At 41.2% G+C, this 19,985-nt stretch overlaps 1 protein-coding gene across 7 annotated transcripts in view; it reads left to right on the forward strand.

The window, feature by feature from the left end:
* Nucleotides 1-1,051: 1,051 nt before the first annotated feature.
* FBXW11 (F-box and WD repeat domain containing 11) overlaps nt 1,052-19,985 on the forward strand; it is an 82,145-nt gene continuing 63,211 nt past the window's right edge. Inside the window, exons 1-4 of one of the 7 annotated variants that reach the window (XM_064520817.1) lie at nt 1,054-1,243; nt 9,855-9,934; nt 12,454-12,560; nt 18,897-18,998. In XM_064520817.1, the coding sequence (XP_064376887.1) occupies nt 18,948-18,998 (51 nt within the window). In that variant the 5' untranslated portion in view covers nt 1,054-1,243; nt 9,855-9,934; nt 12,454-12,560; nt 18,897-18,947. Of the gene's footprint in view, nt 1,244-7,562; nt 7,579-9,839; nt 9,935-12,453; nt 12,561-18,896; nt 18,999-19,985 lie in introns of those variants that run through there. The other 6 variants (XM_064520819.1, XM_064520818.1, XM_026097714.2 and 3 more) reach the window with 6 other exon arrangements.

Genomic DNA, 19,985 nt, shown 5'->3' on the forward strand with positions numbered 1-19,985 from the left:
TTAATTTCTTAACACTATGGGAAAAAATGTACACCGTCTCCTATTTCAGAGGGTCTGTAAAACATCCCACTGATAAGTTGCTATGTATTTGTGTTTTTATGGGGGAAAAAGTAAAAACAGCACCTTAAGCAAAGGAAGTCCCCTTCCCCAACTGCAAATTCAAATGAAAATACTCCAAAATTCACTACAAGCTTGACTTAGAGCACTCTGAAGTCTCTAAGGCAGAGCAAGCAATGCCTCCTCACCTGCTACGCATGGAAAAGAGAGGTTTCTTATATAAATGTTGCTCAGGGTACTGTTATGTGCTTGAACCTGATTTTTTTCAGCTGTCAGTTTGGACCAAGCAGGTGTTATCCAGCTCTACAAGGGAGAAAAACTCCGCCGGGGGGCTTTAATGCTTTGTAAGTTACAAAACCAACCAAGCCAAATAGCCCCCTCTGCGGTAACGCTACTGCTAATAAAACTGAGTTATCAGAACGTCAGCGTGACCGCAGTGACTGCCAGGCTTTGGCCCTGCTCTCCTGCCCACCCCAAGCACGCCCCACTCTACGCGGCAAGACAGGGCCCAGGGCCTGGCCTCGGGCGCGCTGCGGGCCCGGCGCGGGCGGCCCTCCGGGTGGGCCTGGCGGGCTGGGGAGGCCTCGGGGGCCCCGCCGAGGTCACCGCCACGCTGCGGCGCTCGGCCAGCTCCCGGTGAGCCGCGCGGTGAGAGCGACTGCGGCGAGCAGCGGCGGTTCGCGGGCGAGCCGGGGCGGCAGGGAAGGGGCGAACGCGCGGGCCCTCGGCGCCCTTTGCCAGCGGGGGCCGCGGCCCCGGCCCGGCGACGCCACCGCGGCCTGCGAGCCCGGCTCGGAGGCCGCCCTTGGGGGGGGTCCCGGCATGCCCTGCGGCCAGCAGAGCCGCAGCCGCGCGCCGCCTCTCCCAGCCAATGGCGCTGCGGTGCCGCGGGGGCCGCCGGGAGTTGTGGTCCTCCCGCCGTGACCGCTATGAGGGGCGCCGCGGCGGGCGGTGCCTCTCCACTTCCGGGCGCCGTGACGCCGCGCGGCGGCCGTAGCGTGCGTGCGTGCGTGCGTGCGTGCGTGCGGCGGGTGGGGGGAGGGCGGGAGGCCGGACGGCGCGAGCGGCGGCGGCGGCGGCCCGCGGCGGGGCCTGGCGGGGCGCGGGGGGAGGCGGCGCCGCGGCGGAGCTGCCCGCCGCTATGGAGCCCGACTCGGTGATCGAGGACAAGACCATCGAGCTGATGGTGAGTGCCCTGGCCCCGCGCGGCGCGGCTCCCGGCGGCCCGCCCCCGCCCCGCCGCCAGGCCCGGCCCGGCCCGGCCCAGCGGCGCCCCGCGGGCTCCGCCGCGGCCGCACAAAGGCGCCGCCGGGCCCGGCCCGGCCCCCTTCCCCGCCCGAAGGTGACGCGGCGCCGGCCCGGTTCCCGAGGGCGCGACGGGCGCTTTCACTGCGCGGGGCGGAAAAAAAAATACGAAATAAAAATAAATATAAAAAAAAGACCGAAACGCGGAGCCGGCCGCGCCCGCTGCGTGGGGGAGCCGCGGCCGCGCTCCCAAAACTGAAACCGAAATGCCGCGGCGGGACGCGGCGGCCCAGCCCGGCGCGCTCCGCGGCTGGAGCCCCGCGGCGATGCGGCATCCGGCGGCGGCGCGGTGCGGGCCGCTGCGCCCGGCCGCCCGCCCGCCCTCCCTCCCTCCTTCCTCGCTTTTTTTAAAAAAAAAAACCCTCCCAGGCGGAAGGCGTAGGGCCCCCGGCGGTACCCTTGCGGGGGGCGCCGCTCTCTGCGCGGCGCTGCGAGCCCGCACGCAGGTAACGTGTGTTTCCCTGCAGCAGTTCAGCAGCGGAGCTCTGCCGAAGCGCTCGGCGCAGCAAAGGCGGCATTACCTAACCGAACCCAGCCGGTACATTTGTTATATCCCGTCATCAGCGTTTATGCCGCTAAATTCAGGCTAGCGGAGAGGTGGCCAGCTGGAAGCGGAAGAATGAGGAGGCTTTTTTTTAACATAGGGGGAGCTTACATCCCTATAGCCAAATATTAGAGGAGTGTGGTTAGCTGCCTTTAGGAAAGCGCAGAATCAAGTTTGGGACTGGGAGAAACTAGCAAGGGTAATCACAGAAATATCTTCCGCTAGCTTATTTGTCAAAAGCATAATTTACTTTTACAAAATTCCATGCAGAATTGGATGGTAAAATTCTAATATTGCTTTTGAGGCACTCTGAAGGTTTGTTGAGTTCAGTAGAGACATTAGATGGGTTTTTCAGTCAGTATCACCTTTGCTGAATTACCTCGTCTGGAAAACTGGAACTTTCTTTGAGTGCCATCCCTTATCAAGAAACAAAAATAATAATAAAGATTTTTTTTTTAAGTCAGGTATTCCTTTCATATTTGTTTCCGATCACTGAGATTCCTAGGTTAAAAGCTGCTCTTAACGAGCCTGCTTTCTTGATTCCCATTGACTTAGTGATCTTGCACTTAAACAGTTCTGATGGCACCAACCTTTAGGTGTTAGTGGATTGCAGTGTTAAGAATATTGGCTGGCGATATCTGTGAAGGCATCTGTTCCAGAACAAGTCATTTACAGAGAAGATGTCTTTTAAATCTCAGATGCGTAAAGTGAGTTCTAGTGGCTTTTTCCCTACCTGTAATGGAGGGTTACTAATGCTTTTCTGCAGCCCTGGATTATATGAGGTGCTAAATTAGAATTTGAGGCTGGAAGGTGCATTTGCCTCTTGCAACTTCCTTGCTTGTCTTCTTGTAACCACTCTCCATTTTTAGAAGTCTCTTCTATTTCTGACCGTATTACTAACAAGCAGAAGCAAATATAACTTTTGAATACTGATAATTGTTGTACCCTCTGTTTACAGCTGATCCTGAAGAATGTGTTAGCATAAAGACAAATATTTGGGTGATTTAGGTGATGTTTATTCTACAGAAGGAGGTTTAAGAAACATTTTTATCTCTTTCATAAGAAATTCATAAATATAAAATTTTAATAGGATGAATAATGGATTTTGTAGCTTTCCTGTAGAAAATGGTACTTTGTAACAATGTAGCTGGTAGTCGAATTTAATTTCCTTCTTAGCGAAGGCTTGTGTAGAAACGTGTGTTTATTTTAAATTTTCCACTAAACTCATTCAAAGTCATTTGTAAATGAAGACATGACCCAAGAAGGCTTTACGCTCTTATGTGTTGTAAAAGGTGAGATTTTCTGGAAGATTTGTTTAAATAAACAAAGCAGAAATCAAAGCAGTATTGATAGTGTGATTTCGGTATTATATGCAAGCTCTTTTATCAGTTGTTAATGTTAGTGGCAAAACATCCCTAAACCAGGCATGATTTTACTATGAAAGACTTCGGTGCTTTTGTGTTTAAGAATCTCTTAAGAAAAAAGGTACAGAGGTTTCTTTACTAAAAGCTGAATGTTTTATGTCTCTCTCTGATATAGAAGATTGTATTTTATCTGCTTTTGGTACTTGATCACTTCCCCCTAATGTCAAGGGTGAATATCTAGTACGTACAGATGCAAATGTATGATGCAAAAGTTCTGCGGAGCAAACAGGATATAAATGAGTGACTGATAAACAAGAGATACTGTGTCAACATGTTAACTACATGAGAGTTTCAGAACCTGGGGTTCTAGCTCTGAACCGTTCCTTAACCAGATTAGATCATTTGCATTTATTTAAAGAAAAATCAGTGATGGAAATAGTACTGTTCTATTTTTAGCTGGAATCTGAGTGAAATATTTTAAGGTTTCAAAGTGGCAATTTTTATTTGCCATGTGAAGTTTCAGCCGATGTTCTGAAGTCACCGTAGCTTTTAGGACAGCTTAAGATTTTAGATAACTCCTTTTGGTTTTGTAAATCATGTCATCTAGCCTTTTTAATGTTGTTAGGATTTTAGTTGTTGGTGATGAGCAATTAATCTAGTTATGACACTGCGTGGCTTTCATTTGCTTATGGTTTCTAGCTCTTAAGGCAAGATTCCCATTGCCTGTAAAAGTGACTTCAGGAAGCGCGAGGCCTAGAAATGTAACGTGTGTGTTGACTGCAGGAGGTACAGATTTAGACTAAGAGTGTCTCTGACAGGGTTGTCATTAGTTTAGATATCTTAGTACTTGTACAATTTTGGTTAAATGCTTTGTGTGAGTGGACTAATTATTAGAAAATGAGTAGTAATGAAGAAATTTGCAACAGATGGAAGACCAGCTGAAATGCTTGATAGGGCTCTTTCTTTCCCTGGTTTTCATTTTCTTTGTGAAATTTGATAACTGCAACCTTTTTGCTCTTTTAAAGAATCAAACTTTTTTCTTTCTTAAGGTGAAGTGTCAACAACAGTGATTTGCAAAAAAAAAAAATTTAACCTACAAATTCTGAATTGTGGAAAAAATCTATAATATTCAGTTGCATCTGATGCATTATATGTATTTGTCTTGAATACTTGGTAAAAACCTTGTGTTTTTCACTTTATTAGAAAACTTCACTGAACCATACATTTGTTTTACCAGCAGGCTTTTGAAGTAGGAGATTACTAGCATCTTAGTTTACACTAAGGCGGTTGTGAATGAATACGTAAGTAAGGAAAATTTGAACCTTATAAACAGGATAAAAAGGTACATGTTTGTGAGATGAACTGTGCAGTGTGCGATATGGATAGTATAAAAACAAGTCTTTTCCTCTCAGCCTCTTGTGCCCACCAGGCACCTATTGGACATGATTGCTGAAGCAGGAAGCCAAGTGTGTGTTAATATTCTCATTTACTGAGCGCATTATCATCTGTCTTTCTACTGTGCCCTTGATGTGCACGCTGTTCTCCAAACACAGATCCCTGTGCTGCAGAGTTGGCAGTTTAAATTCAATATAATACTGCTCAGTCGTAATAGCATGAAAGGGTTATGGAAAGACCATGCCTAGGAATAAAACTGACAAGCATTTGTTTAAAATAAAATTTATAATACAATGTAAAGTTTTTTTCATATATATATATACACATACATATATATGGAAAAAAGTCTTCCTAACATACTACATTTACTTGCTAGAGCAACCATCTCTCATGAAAGTGTCAAGCGTTTAAATGCCCCTTTGTAGATAATAAACACAGAACTCTAATTCAGTATCTTACCAAAATTCTTTGTTTCTCTTGGTAGAACTTTGGTGTGAGCTGAGGGTCTTCAAATTCAGAAGGTAACAATCTCAGAATAAAGTGTTTCACATAGAAATGCCTTACCAGCAGCAGCTTCTTCAGTAAATTGTACCATTAGTACCTGGGGTTCCTTGGGTTACTGCAAGTGGAGATTTTGTCCCTGAACTCTTTAAAGCCTTATAGTGCAAAATAAGTCTTAGCATTCTGCTTAGAAACTAGAATACAACTGCTGTATATATCTCAGTAGTGCTATAACATTCTGACTTTTTTTCCCTCTCTGTCTTAGTCATTGCTAACCAAGCAGGCAGCTACATTTTTTTCCCCCAAATGTTCTTAGAGTAATTCTTCAAAGAGTTTATGCTTTTGTAGTGATGGAGATACAGATGGACAATGATCATATTTGCATCTGAAACAAGGGAGGTACTGTTCTAACTCAAATCTGACTGTGTTTTGTCAGTAGTTCTTAGAGTCTGAGAGTAGATGGAAAACTAGCAAGATGTTTGGAAACCTCTGTGTTAACTAGTCGTGCTTTGCCACAGTGGGATAGTGAACAGTTGGTTTTGCAGTTATCTTTTCTAACCCTCAGTAGCTAAATTAGCAGAGCTGAGAGTTGCATATCAGATGTTCAAAAGTGCAGCCAATAGGATGCCGGGTAGTTTTGTACAAAGGGGAAAAAGACGAAATGACTAGAGCGGTATCTAAAGAGGTGGTGGTTAGATGGCTGTTAGGAAGGTACAGAAGAGCCTTTGGGGCAGGGGATGCAAGACCTGTGCTGCGACAGGGACTGTCAGACTGACGGTCACATTTCAGAGTGCCTGTAAGAGGAAGGACGAGGGTATAAAGAGAAAGGATTGCTGTGACTTTGGCAGTGGTGCAGAAAATGGGAAGGAAGAGCTAAGAAAATGAATTAAACTAGACAACTGATTCTGAGCCAGCAGAATGATGAAGAAATGAGGGAAGTGGGCAGAAGTGTGGAGAACTATGCCTTTTAGGGAAGGGTTAGATGAAATAGTAGGAAGAGCATGAGTGAGAAAATGACTGAGAAGGGACGTGGAGAATACAAAGATGCAGAACAGAGGTTACAAATTAAAAATTATCTGAAATACTGGGTTGTGATTATTATGGCGGCAGTTTATACAGATGAAGGAAAACTGCAGATGCTCCATTTGGAGGGAAAATTCTGAAACTAAATTGCTTTTAGTTGCTTAATGGAGGAAACTTATGGTTTCTTCATGAGACTAAAGGTTGGTGTTTCACCAAAAGCTTTTCAAATCTTGTTTGAGATACTGAGATTCTTTGCCTCACGCTTCAGTTAAATTTTCTCAGATTACTGTTTTTTTCCAGCCTTTGCAACAATGCTGAGCAAGTAACATGTAGCACAGTTATCTTGTTGCCAGAAAAATACACATTAGCTTTCTGAGTTTGCGAGCTGCTGGATAGTTTCAGGGCGATGTGTTGCCTGTGAGCTCTGGTTTGGGACTGTAGGTCCTGAATTGTGCTCGTAAATCTAGTGCACAGGTGTCACTGTGGAATGAGAGCACATCTCTGCAGGCACGCTGGTATGCATACCAGCTGAGCTCTCGAAAATGCGATTGGGTTGAAAAAGTTGTAAAATGCATGTATGCCATTTCTGCATTTCAGACCATGTTGGCTGCGTATCCCTTAAGCAGGCCTGTTAAATGTTGCTGAAAATTTGGGTCACTGATAAGTGTTGCACCAGCATCTTATCGAAGTAAACTAACCTCACTTATTATAAGCTGTACCCTTAGAGAGACCAGGGGACATGGTTTGAAGGATGGATGTATCTTTTCATTTCATGTGTGTTTTCTAAAACACCTTCGCTGCTTGTCAAATCAACTTGATGTATGTCTTTTGATGCGTTACGTTTTATTGCTGTAGAGTTTAGAGGTCATTGGTGCTTTGGCATTTTCAGCTTCATCTTAGATCTTGCTGTGCTGCTTTGAGTGCTTGTGCAGTAGCACAAGCTTTATGGGTTTAAAATGAAATGGATGTTGCAGCAAATGTGCCAGTAAGAAGAATGATGTGTGGGAGAGAATATGAGACCGTGGTTGTAAGGGTGCTGCTCTACGGCGAGTCTTTTATTTCTTTTACAAAGGAGAAAACAGAATAAAGAGAAATGAGAATATTTACGGAGTGGTTTAAACTAATGCTGATTAATAACAATACTTGCATTCTAGCTTTTATTTTCTATGGTGATGTTTTCTTTACACTAATGCCACTGTTTATGTTGTTATATAATCTGATTTTTTTCAGTTTGATTTTTGTGGTATTGATAATACTTCATTGTTCAAAGAAAATCCACTTCTGGAAAATCCCTTCCTTCCCCAGTTCATAGGAGCATTTAGGTCTCAACGGTGTGACGTTTGACAGCCTACTCCATTTTCCTGTACTACTTTCCACACGTTTCCCAGTGTGAGTAGCGCATGACAAAGACCAGATATTGCAAAAGTAACCCAATGCCTTTTGTGTTTTACTAACAAAAAGCACTGACTCTTTTCAGAAACTTAATTTGCTTCTAATGCAGGCTAAATTAACAATGAGAGCATTTGAAGACATGTTGTTTCTTCCCTGCTTTCTTAATCCAGGGCCCCTCAGGAAGTTGCATCCCTGTATTTGTACCTACCCTGAGATACTGAAGCTTTCCCTGGGGCTCAAAGAGTAGTTCAGCTTCCCGGTCACATTTTGTACTGATAGAAATATGAATTGTAAGATGTAGGTAGGCACCTGTTGCTAGGAGTAGGGACCAATGCACTTTCTGTCTCAACTGGTAACAGCTGTTGGGGTCAATTTTTAGCTGTGGCAGAGTTGCAAAATTTTGTTCATTCAGTGACTTAGAGAAGTAAGACGACTACATATTCAGTCTCACAAATTATGTGGCTATTTTGAGTTTAATATTGTTGAAGAATTCTTGAATATTGAATTTTGGTGCAAAATAAGTTGTGACAACTTCCGTTGTTTGTCTCTTCGTGAGGTGTTCATGCCAATTTAAAGATTTCAAACAAAGATATATACTGCTTTTTGAAAAATCTATATTCAGTCTGTTTGCAAAAATTGCAAAAAGTACTAACTTAAAATTACAGCTTGTTTTTGACAGAGATACTTTTAAGAAATTCTATCTGGGCAGCAAAGGACTAATCGGGGAAACTTGATATTCAAGTAGTCTCCATCACTCCACTCCTTCTCAAGAGAAAAATCAGATCTGTGTTGTAACACTACCACATAACTTTAAGGAATGCCTTCATGGTGAAGTGCTTCTCCTAACGTCCCACTGGCTCTGTTGTTACTTAGCAAATCAGTGCATTTATATAATTTTGATAGTGGTCTTGTTACTGAGCTGTACTGTAGTCTTACACTTCTGAGCCATATGCCTTGACATCTTATCACTTTACTTGGCAGCCTTATAAATCATAGATTAGACATATCATTAGACTTGAGTGCTGCTTTGTCCTTGAAATGTAGTTCTATAATAGACTATTAATTTACCATTGATAAGCAGAAAATTAGCACATGATGTAGATATTCCTTTCTTCTGGACGGTCACAGACATAACTGTACTCACTGACACGACTCCTTGGCCCAGCCGCGAATAGTGGCAGATTCTTCCATCCTTGTCCAAGCTACTTGCGTTTTGATACATGGGGCACTACTGTGGAGGCTAAAAAAATGCTCGATTCGTTTTCAGGAGAGGCTGATGAGGAAGGAAAAGTGTGAGAGAAAGTGGTAGCGTATTCTTCTGTGGCTGTTGCAGCATTATGTTTGAGAGAATGGTGCTGTTGTTCCTGGCTGTTGTTAGGGGAAAATGTTTTTTAGGCTGTATATCAAACTTTTTGACGGCTCACAGTCTAGTCTCTCTAGGATATGCTTCCATAATTAGTCCTGTTAGATGCGTAGTATGAGCTTTCTGCAGACTCCATCTTCTCTTAGCTGTTGCTGCGAAAGTTACTTAAACTAATTTAGTCATTTAATACTCTAAGCGTACCACAGAAAGCCCTGCATGAAGTCACTTTTCATCTTGATCAGAGAGTAAGGAATGATTTTTCTTATCTCAGTCAGGAATAGTATGCTTTATCTTACTCTCCCATTTCTAGATTTTTTTTCAGAGTCACAGTGATACTGAATTTCTTGAATTTTGCTATCATTCAGATCATAAGTGTCTTGAAGGTGCCATCTTTGTGCTGCCGGTATGTGAGCAAAGTCAGGTCGTCCCGAGTCAGGAAAAAGGCAAATAATAATTGCAGTAAAATGCTTTAAAGCATGTTTGTGGCAAAGTTAGTGGAACCGTGTGCTTTGAAACTGTCTGTTTACCTGTGTATTAACATCCTAGCTGTTCATGGAGCACGCTTGCGAAGCTGGTGGTTGAAGCTTTAGCCTACGCTTCCTGATTTGCCCTGTAGTTTCTTCTCATCGTTCTTAATCTTGGCAAAGTGAGCTGTTGCCCAAAAGCGTGCATTCTGGATTGGTTGATTCAGGGCACGGGCAAGAGCGATTTGTTGTCTGTAAATCAGTTTCTCTGTCTTAGATCCACCAATCCCCCCATTAGGTCCCACTAATTTAGCTGTTACTGAACTGGTGAAGGTATATAGGTTGCCTTGTCTCTCTAACAGCAGTAGGAGTACGTAATTGGGATTTCGTTCAAGAAAGAAGTAGATACACCAAGCTGAAGATGATTGGCTGCTCTCTTTTAACAGACAAGTCTGAGAAGGAAACCCCATTCGAATCCCCTTTCATTCTGGATTGGTGGATCTGAAGCCCAGAAACAAAGTTTCAGGTAAGAAGCCACCCTGTACTATATCTTGCTGCTTCTGCTTAGTTGAGTTTGTCCGCAAATTCAGTATCTTGCTTTAACTGCTTAATGTCCCCAAAATGCTAGAACACACAAAGTTAGCTGCTGATGCGAGTTTAGAGCAAGAAAGGGCAAATTCAGTAAAATATGTGTACTTTATTAGGCAGTTGCAGATCTAATCTGAAGAACAGATCTGGGAACATATGGTGAACTTGCCGCCTGTGGAGCTAGAAAGCAGTATCTACAGGTACAGGGGCACTAAGCAAGTGGCTCACAGTTCTTGCTCCTGAAAGGAGAAAGCAGCCTGATGAATGACTTTGATCTTTTCAGGCAAGTTTAGAAAAGTAATAGCTATCTGCTTGAATTTCTAGCTGTATTTTCTCATGACTTCATCAAAAATTTAGAGAACTTTTTCTCGCTGTTTGTGTTACAAATTCCAGTGTTCTCCTGTTAAAATGACATTTGAAATTCTGTTGTGGGCAGCACTTGGAGTCAGCCTTCTAAATCCTTAACGAGATTTCAACTTCAGGTTCTGGTGTCAGTTGTTTTCAAAGCACAGGCGAGCCAGTTGTAAGGCATGGTTTTCAAGAAGTGCTTTAAAGTTATACGAGGTTTATTTCAGAGTAGGGGAGTAGACTGTTTTGAGCAATCTACAGCATGTTACTTTGAGATTTTGAAATGGCTCTATGACGCTACGATACATTAACTTAAAAACAAGTTTGTAAGGTATTTGTGTGCATTAGGAAGGAAAGCCAGGACGCTGGCTTTTACAAAAAGAGTGACTTGCCTTCAGTGTTAGGTGTCAACTTGAGACCTAGACCTCTCCTACCACCCAGCTTTATTGCAAGTTAGTGCTTTAACAAACTTGTCAACTTATTTCTAAAGTTCTCGTAGTGTAAAGCAGGTATGCCTTTACAACTCCTCTTGATATTAATAATAATAACACTAAGCTGCTTGAGTCTTGCGTGTTCTCTTTTGTAGACAGCTATTAAAACAAATCTTAAGGCATCGATATTTAATATGCTGTAGAAGAAACTCTTGTAGATGCTGTTGATATGTATTGTTTTAGCTGTGCATTTGTTTTGCTGGCGTGGTATTTTTTGCAAAAAATATACTTTCATTTTATATATTCGTTAATTAAATTTAATTATCTGTGCTTAGGCTACTGTTGTTTCCTGGTTTTATTTTTGACTACTTGAATTGTATTTGGTTAGGGTGGAAAAGTCTTGGGCATGGTTTTTTTTAGCATAATTTAATGCTTTCAGTGGTGAAAGTCTGAGGGAAATACTCCTTAACCTTAGTCTGACACATTTCTTGCAGTCTCTTCTAATAGCAACTGAATTTTTCCCATGTACCAGTCAGGCTGTCCCTCGCCTTGGAGTTACACTGCAAAATAAAGTCTTCTCATGGAATATTTGCTGTTCAGCGTGTGCCCTCTTTAAAATGAGGGAATGGGGAATCAGAAGTAAACCTGAAATCTTTAATGATGAAAACTGAAATGAGGAAATAATTTAAAATACAGTCAAAAAAAAGAGGAAGCTTACATGTGCACTCGTCTTCAAGATAGCCAACGTTATGATATTAAATATTATGACTACTCCTCCTGAAACAGGAAAAGGTCCTATCGAAGGCAGTAGAAATGTTAAGTTGAACTTGAGTGCAAGTATCTGCAGGTTGGAGGCTTAGTTCTGGTTCAGGCTTTGAATCTTGCATTTTTTTAAAAGTAAAATGTAAGTCAACGTTGAAGGGCTATTTAAATACTCCTCTGTAGTGTTTGAAATGCAAACACTGAATGTGAACGTAATATTTTATTATGTACTAAGCCCAGACTTCATACACATGAATCTGGTCAAATTAAAGTTCACACTACTTTGTGTATACTAGATTTTTAGATTATGATAATGTTTTTGTTAGATTGTTAGCTCTCAAAGTTAATACAGAGAAGGGTTTGAGCCACCTCCTGATGTCTTTAACAGGTTTCAGCCACGTCTTTTCCTAAGTGCTGAACTTCACTTTGAGTTTCTGCTATTTAAATTGGCAGTTCTAGGTGTCTTTCCAATGTTTCTTACTGTTTGTCGGCTGTGATTTACTATTAGCAGGTGTGCTGCTGTCTCCAGCTGTGTATGTTTCTGCTGCAGTAGAGAGTCGGAGAGACATTGCCCTCTGAAATGGCCATCCTTTACATAATGTAGGATCTGTTAATGCAGAAAGGTATATCATGCCTTTGAAGTTCTGAACTGGGATGTATGTACATGAAGGAAGTGAAGACTAATGTAAATACTGTGTGTCTGGGGAAATTTAGATTGATCTCAGTTAACATTGAGTGACTTTGATATATATATGTTAGGATTTTCTTCCTAGTCTCTTGTATCCTCCTGAAAACAAGATATTGCATCTCATGAGTCCTATCCTGATGAATAAATTATAATGGAGTAAGATTGTTATTTTATTCAAGGAAAGCATTTGTAATCTTTTCTCTACTGAACCCGTGTTCCTTTTTGCAGCATTTATTTTGCTGTAGCAAACGTACTTTGATCTTCAGGAGCAGAATGGAACTGCATTATTGATCACCCTTCTATGAATTCATTGTCCTATGTAGAAGAACCGTGTGGTAATGAGGAGAACTTGTCTGATCAAGTTATTTCTCGTTTGTCTTGCTTTAAATGTCCTGATTTCTCACTTAGTATTTTTCCCCAAACACAAGAAGCTTATGTGCAGATCTTGAATGACAACTGGGAGGTGGTATCATTGAGTAGATTTTTGTTGAATGCCATCATTTAACTAAAGAGATTTTTCTAATGGAAGTGAGACTCAACTATTAGTTGCCTATTTTTGATGATCTAGTAACAATAAAGAAATAATCAAAAGCATTTTACAAGTTAAGATGTGTTTTGCTATGCTGCTAATACTTACCTTTGCGAAACTTGCTTTTGCATTTGTAATTCATCACAAGTACAAAAATGAAAGAATAATTTAAATCTGTTTTGTAAAGACAACTTTCTTGACTTGAATGCAGCCATTCTTAAATTAAAGCAGAACATGTATGTGAAACTTGATGCATTTTGGAAATGCTTTGTAAGAATGATACTCAGACTGCCTTCCAAATTGGACACTCAAGTCTGCATGTGAGATTGCATCTTGTATGTGGAAGAGGTAGTGATGTGATGCCACTGATTCAAACGAACTGGAATGGAGCATGTAAATGCACTGCACCTCTCAAGAGACAACTTGGTTTTGAAATGAAAACAGGAAGAGGATAAAGTACTGCTATTGGTCTGCCATAAATTATTTTGTGTTTTAGAGCATCTCAGCAGAGATAGTAGATGTTGTGCCAAAATGTGCAGCATAATGAATGTATTATCAAGCTGTGCCAGGCTGTCACTTGTGCAACACGCTTATTTGTGTTACATGCATGCCCCACACTTTATTCCTACTGTTATCAATATAGTTCAATGACACTTTTGCTTTTCCACCTCTTGCAAATATTCAGAGTACTTGTTCTAATTGCCTAGTTGGTGCAACACTGTTCTGCTTATCAATATTTTGAATGAATCACTTAAGATAAAAATGCCAGGTAAGATCTGGATGATATCCCAGCTAGCAAAAGGGGATTGAGTTTGAGTCATTGGCAGCTATTCCCGGCTGAGTGTAAAATAATACTGAAGGCCTTTGAACAGTGTTACTGCTTTGCAGTCTTTCTGTCCTATTGTGGTTAATGCTGAATTTTGAGAAAAGACGACCTGACCTTATTATTAAATTTGACTAGTGATCATATTTCTTTTGTAAATGATCATGCTGTCCTTAAGTCAGTTTGCTTTTCAGGATGCCCCTTTTTGCAGCATTAAATCTGAACTACCGGTGGATGTCTCTGCCATTCCCAGATACGGAGAACATTTTAAGTAATAGCAGTTATCCCATGGGTCTTAGCTTTTCAGTATTACACGCTGATAGAAAAAAGGGGAGGAAGTACCAGTCATGTGGGACCAGGCCCAAAATGAAGTAAACCAAACAGTAAATTATAGGTGCCGAATAGCCTGTTAGTTTCTTATAGCTAAAAACCTTAAGAAAATTCAGAATAAGAATTTAAATTTTCTGACTATACCTGATTTTGCCAATATGAAACTCTTCCTCGTTCTCTGGAAACCCAGAACATAACTAAGCTGCCTGAGGAACTGTTTTGTTGTCACAAGAAAGTTGGGAAAAGCATTTCAAGCTCTAGGATTTATAAGCCTGAATGGTTGGTTAGGTTCTTATGTTTAATTGCATTTTTTTATTATAAACTGCGTAAGCATAAAGCCTTTGTGAAAAGAGAGAGTTGATTGAATTGCAATGGTCCTTGAAAAATTAAATAAATTAGATTCTGCATTTGTTTTATTGTATTTTCCTTTGATAGTCAAAATCTCCCCCTCCCAGCCCCCCCCGCCAACCCCCCCCCCCCCTTTATTAGTCTCCATATAGAAACTCATTTACAAAATGATGGTGGTACTTTTGCTTTAATAACAGAATTTCTCAAACTGTAAACATACTACTAAATTTTGCTCCCTTAAATTACCTCACATAAGTAAAAAGTATGTAGTTCTGGAGGAAGAGTCCTGAGGTCAGAATTTTAACACTTTATAAACCTTCTAGGAATAAGGCTTTTGGTAATGCAAGTGTTGATATCCTTAACTATGGTATTGTGATATTTCCATCACTGGGTATGAAATGTGGAATAGTTCCATTAGGGGCACAGGCTGTAATCTGTATGCCTTTCTGGAGCTGGTTCGAATAAATTGGTGATTTTTTTTTTTTTTTTTTTTGAGGGGGGAAAATTTTGTAAAAGGTTTCTGTTCGGAGGTAACTTTTAGCTTTGAAAGCATCTAAGCCAAAAGTTACTTGACTTTTTACATTGCTTTAACACAACAGCAGTGCTGTACATATATGAGAAGTCCAGAATGAATGAAAAATGTAGGCATTGGACTGCTCAGGGGAATAGACGCTTACCTCTATCCTAAGGGATGTTACTGACCTGTTAGTTATTACAGGTAGGAACACTGCTGCAGGTTTTAATATTCATTAAAGAATTTCTTAGCATCTGACATTAAAGACATTGAAACATATTCCTCTTTTTGCTGATATTACTTGGAATTTAGTGTCGGATCGTTAGCAAACATTTGTACAGGTTTCCCAGATTTGCGATTTAAGATTGAAACTTAAATCTTGAAATGCATTTGCTGAGGTTGGAAAACCAAAGCAGTTCTTTGTGTATAGAAGAACAGATTATCACCTAATAAAATAAATGCCTTATCCTCTCAAACATAAGGCATCTGTAAGATCAGCAAAGTAGTTTCTGCTTTTGTTTTTCTCTTTATTCTTTTGCTATTGTTTGCTCCTTGTTATGAAGCCGGAAAGCCCCTCTTCCATCCTTTTGCTTGCCCCCTCCTCCCAAATAACACATTTAGATGAACTATCACAAAACTTCCTTGTTGAGCTGACTAAAACTCTGCAACACTATTTTATTCCTTGAAATTTGAATTTTGCTTGGCCTTATCTTACCCTGGATGATTCCCTTGTCTGCCAGTGCGATTGAGAGCAGTTGCACTTGCGTGTTGAGTATCTTGCCCACCAGCCGGTGACTGTGCCAGTGCTTTTTATACCCTGCAGTGAAAGTCTGCTTTCCAAACTGCCATGCTCTAACTTTGGTCTAGCATTTCTCATTTTTGTAATCTTTTCTGTAGCATTTCCAGGCTTTTGATAACATCTCCTGATATCTGCGGAGACTTGTAACTTTAAGTAGTAGCTATTTTCTGGGGTTGTCAGAGCTCGCTGTGACTTCCTCCACTCTGGCTGGTCCAAGTGGTCCTGTTCTTGACCTGCAGCCCCCACTACTAATTTATGCTGCTCCTCATGCAGACAGGTTTATTACTGTGCATTTTCGGTGGATTTAACGGCCACTGTTAATGCTGTGCTAGCTGGGCACAGAATGGCTGATTGGTGTCAAGTATCTGAGGGAAAGTCGCTTCTAATTGCCTAAGTGTTGCCTTCCTAAAGCTTTTTCTTTTTTCTGTTTTTTCCCCCCTATTGTGTGTTTTTCTCCTAGATGATGTAGATGTTTGTCCACGCTATTTATATCTGCTGTACTGGCGACTTGAATCAAGATCTCTAGGAAGCACTAGCCTGTGCAGTGAGTTAATGTAATACGCTTTCCTCTTCGTTTTCGCTTTCCTAGTCTTTGCTTTTTAGTGCTTCAACTCCCTGAGATCCTGTTGAAAGGGAAATGGAAAGTGATAGTCTAGGACAAGACTCTTGTTATTCAAAAATTAAAACTCTTTACACTGTTATGCCTCCGTTTATGATGAGCAGCTCCTATGCAGGCAGGGTCAAGAAATAGCATGTCAGTGAGGCACACAAATATTTGCACATTCCTGTTTTAGTGTGAAGTAGAATGCAATATTGAATTTGTTGCGTTGTGCAATTTTGTTGCTACAGTTAAGTGTCCAGTGTTTTTATAAAGCCTTGTATTCAGGGTTTCGTAATACAATGGAAAAGTTTTTCGTGTGGCTTAAACTTGGCATGGAAATGACCTCTTTGCTTAATGTCTTTTGAACTAAATTAAAAAACTGTTCCTAAGTTACCCATGTTTCTCTTCAGGTTCTTAATATTTAGGTTATTTAGCTAAAGTGGTTCCTGAAACCAAACACAGTCTGATAACTTAAAACAATGATTTTGAGCTTAAAATTTGTGGACTCCTGAAGTCCATTTGTGACCTGAGAAAGTAACTGGGAAGGCTGCAGATGCAGGTTCACTATACGCCTGGTTTTGTATGGCTTATTCAGAATTCTTAGGACGTGAAATTGTTGTATTCCTTGATCAGTGATTTTTTTTCCCACATGTTTTTACTTAGTGATGTGAGCAAAATTTGAACTTTTGTACTGTGCCTCCTGTGTTTACGAATGCAATAACTTGCTTGGGCTTTAACAAATATCTGCAGTGATGCACTGAATTTTGATGGTTCAGTGTTGTGGAAACACCATTCAAATATTGCCCCAACTAGGTCAAATAATGAAATAGGTTAGAAAGGATTTTTCCTGACATATATACATTTTTTTCCCTGAAGCTGAGCTGTAGATTGTCCATACGCACGTCTCTATTATCGCAGTTGTGAGGTTTGAAGAATACATTGTCTTTCCTTAAGAATATAAAAGTCATTTTTGGTGTCTGTTGAAATTAAGGTAGTTTCTCTAATATCAATACAACAATTCCAAGAATTAAAATTCAAATGTGTGTGGGGGGTGTCAAAATAAGCCATTGCAAAGCAATTATAGATAAACCAGATTAATGACTTGGTACCTAAATGAAAAATAATGTTTCTCCGAACTTTTAATAAGAATCTTTTAACAATACAAGATTGTATGATTTATTTTGATACTGAAGGAAAAATTAATGCAATTTAGCATTAATATTTATGTATCTGTACACAAGGTGTATGCACCTACTCATTGCATTGCAAATGCTTAACACAAACCATCCACTATTTACTTGCATCCCTCCTACAGGATCAGTGGAGAGAATCTAAGTGGGTTTTTTGGTGCTGCCGGGATCGCTCTTGTCCTCCTTTTGCTTTGTAATTTCTCTTTAGCACGGAGATGAAAATCTTAAGCTTTCTTTTGTTTTATTCATAAGATCTGAAATAAAAAAGAGGTTTTAACCTCTTGGGTTGGTCTGGGTTCCCTCCTTCCCCTCATTACTGGCACAGCAAATGCTTTCCCCAGGTCCTCACTTGTGGTTATTCTGCTTTTTAACTTTGATATGAGTGAGTTTTTTTTTTCTTTTAATGATTTAGTGTTTGTTATAACTAAATTGGAAGCCTGGGTGAAAAATATTAAAAGCTGAGTCTGTGCCAAACTTTAGAGCTGGGTTTACATGCTGCTTGACAGTGAGAAATTAAATCCTTTTCACTTACTTTATCTGATCGTTATATAGTGTACTATTGTGTCCGTAAAGGGAACTGTGAAATAATATCATTGAACTATGAAAGGTTTTTGGACTCTCTCTGCCTCAAATTTCTTCACTTAAGGGACAGTGAAAGATTTCCAAGCTTTTCCTAACTTCCTGTGTCAGCAAGCTGCAGTCCGCTGCTCACCCTCGGCTCGTGCACGCCTGGGTGGCGTTATGAATTATAAATATAATTAGGGTACGATTTGGCTTTTAGGATCTGTGCAACTGATAATATTTAGGGTGTGTTTTCCCCCGTAACTCATGTAATCAGGTTACTGTGCATCTTAATGAAGCACAACTCGGTCCTGCAATCTGGACTTAACTAGGTGTCGTTGCTCTTTAAAAATACTTACTTTTTTTGTAGTATCAGCGTCCCAGTGCATAGGCTGTCACCGCAGAAGTTAATGCATGTGATAAACAAGAAGGCTTTGCTGTCTGTCTAACCAAGCACAAGTTGTTTGAGAAATTCGAGTGTGGGGGGCACCAGGCCTTCAGTAAAGCTCCTCCTGGTCCTATGCCAAAGTCTCAAAGCTCCAGTGCTTCAGTTCCCCGGGGTGATGGCAGAAGTGCAAACCTAGCAAGCAGGTAGGGCCAGGCCAGCTCGCTGAGTACGGCGTCCTCACCGGTTCCTGGCTGACGGCTTTGGTCAGCGAGGGTGCGGGGATGCGTCCCGGCACCCGTGGACCCCGCGGTAACAGCTGGGGTGCTCCCTGCAGTAAGTTATAATGCTCAAGCGGGCGCTGGAGCCGGGCAGGCGCGAAGCAGGGAGGTGGGCTCCTTCCCCTTGATGGGACGTGCTCCCCAAAGGATCTTCAGTAGCTATTTTACCCTTGGCCGCTAACCGTTGCGATTATTGTAGAAATGACCTAGCTAAGTAGCCACGTTAACGTACTAATGAGTTGCCTGCCTGAAGTGATTTGTTGTGGCATCTAACCGCTTCTTCTCTTCCTTCCTTTTTGTCACCCTGCAGTGTTCTGTGCCAAGGTCTTTGTGGCTAGGCTGCTCCAACCTGGTAGAGAGCATGTGCGCACTGAGATGCCTGCAGAGCATGCCCAGTGTCAGATGTCTCCAGGTGCCTTTCTTCTTTCTTGTTGTAAATGTTATGCGTATGCTGTTGAACTTTGTTAAACGCTCAGGACTCTGTTTAATCATATTGTTAAGTCTGCTAAATGTTTTTTGTGCCTCCTTTTCTGACATCTTCTGCTTAACTATATTGCAGGAGGGAATCGTAAGAGGGCTTTCTGGCCAGCAGGTTCTCCTCGGTGGGAGGGGTGGCGTGAGCTTGTGTGTGTTATTGCCTGTTTACCGAAGTCGTGATATGAGTAGCATAGTTGTGCATGTTGCCTGCTACATTTTGCTTTCTCATTTAATTAAAAAAAATATATATAGCATAACAAGCTTTGCCATTTCTCTTAACAATTGCAATGAACTGAATAGCCTATAATATTTCTGTGATTTAATGTAGAAAGGATAAGCTTTTTATTTTTAATTTTTTTAAGTGTGGTCCTGGTTATAGCATTACATTACAGCCATTGCGCATGTTTGAATGCTGAGGAGGTAGCATGGAGTCCTGGAGCATTTTGAGTGATACTGTTAACTTAGCTTAACTTTTTAAAAGTCAAGAGCTAGGGGTGGGGGCTGCTTCTAAGTAGAAAACCACTAAATCGCAAGTTCGTTGTTGTTTTCTTCCAGTAAACTGTAAGCTGAGCCTGCGTAATTTATGGATGGGGGATAATTGCTATTTCTTTACTGGTGTGGGTGGGATTGGAAAAGGTAACTAATACGGGGGAGATTTTTATACCAGTTAACACTCTTGAACTCCCAGGATATTTACTGGGGAAAATAAATGCAGAACATGTGTAGTAACTAACTATGTGGCACTTCCTGAACTGTTTCTGAATTTAATGTTTTTAACAGAACGTAACTTATTATTTAATATTATTATCTTTTCTAACACAATAGCGTTATTCAGCGGGTCGGTCTTTCACGTGTACAGAACGAATACTTGGAACAAATTGCTTTTGTGAATGAAAACTTCAGCAGATTGAGTTTTGTTTAA

This window comes from Dromaius novaehollandiae, chromosome 15 (genome assembly GCF_036370855.1).
Source record: "Dromaius novaehollandiae isolate bDroNov1 chromosome 15, bDroNov1.hap1, whole genome shotgun sequence".
Classification (NCBI taxonomy): Eukaryota; Metazoa; Chordata; class Aves; order Casuariiformes; family Dromaiidae; genus Dromaius; species Dromaius novaehollandiae.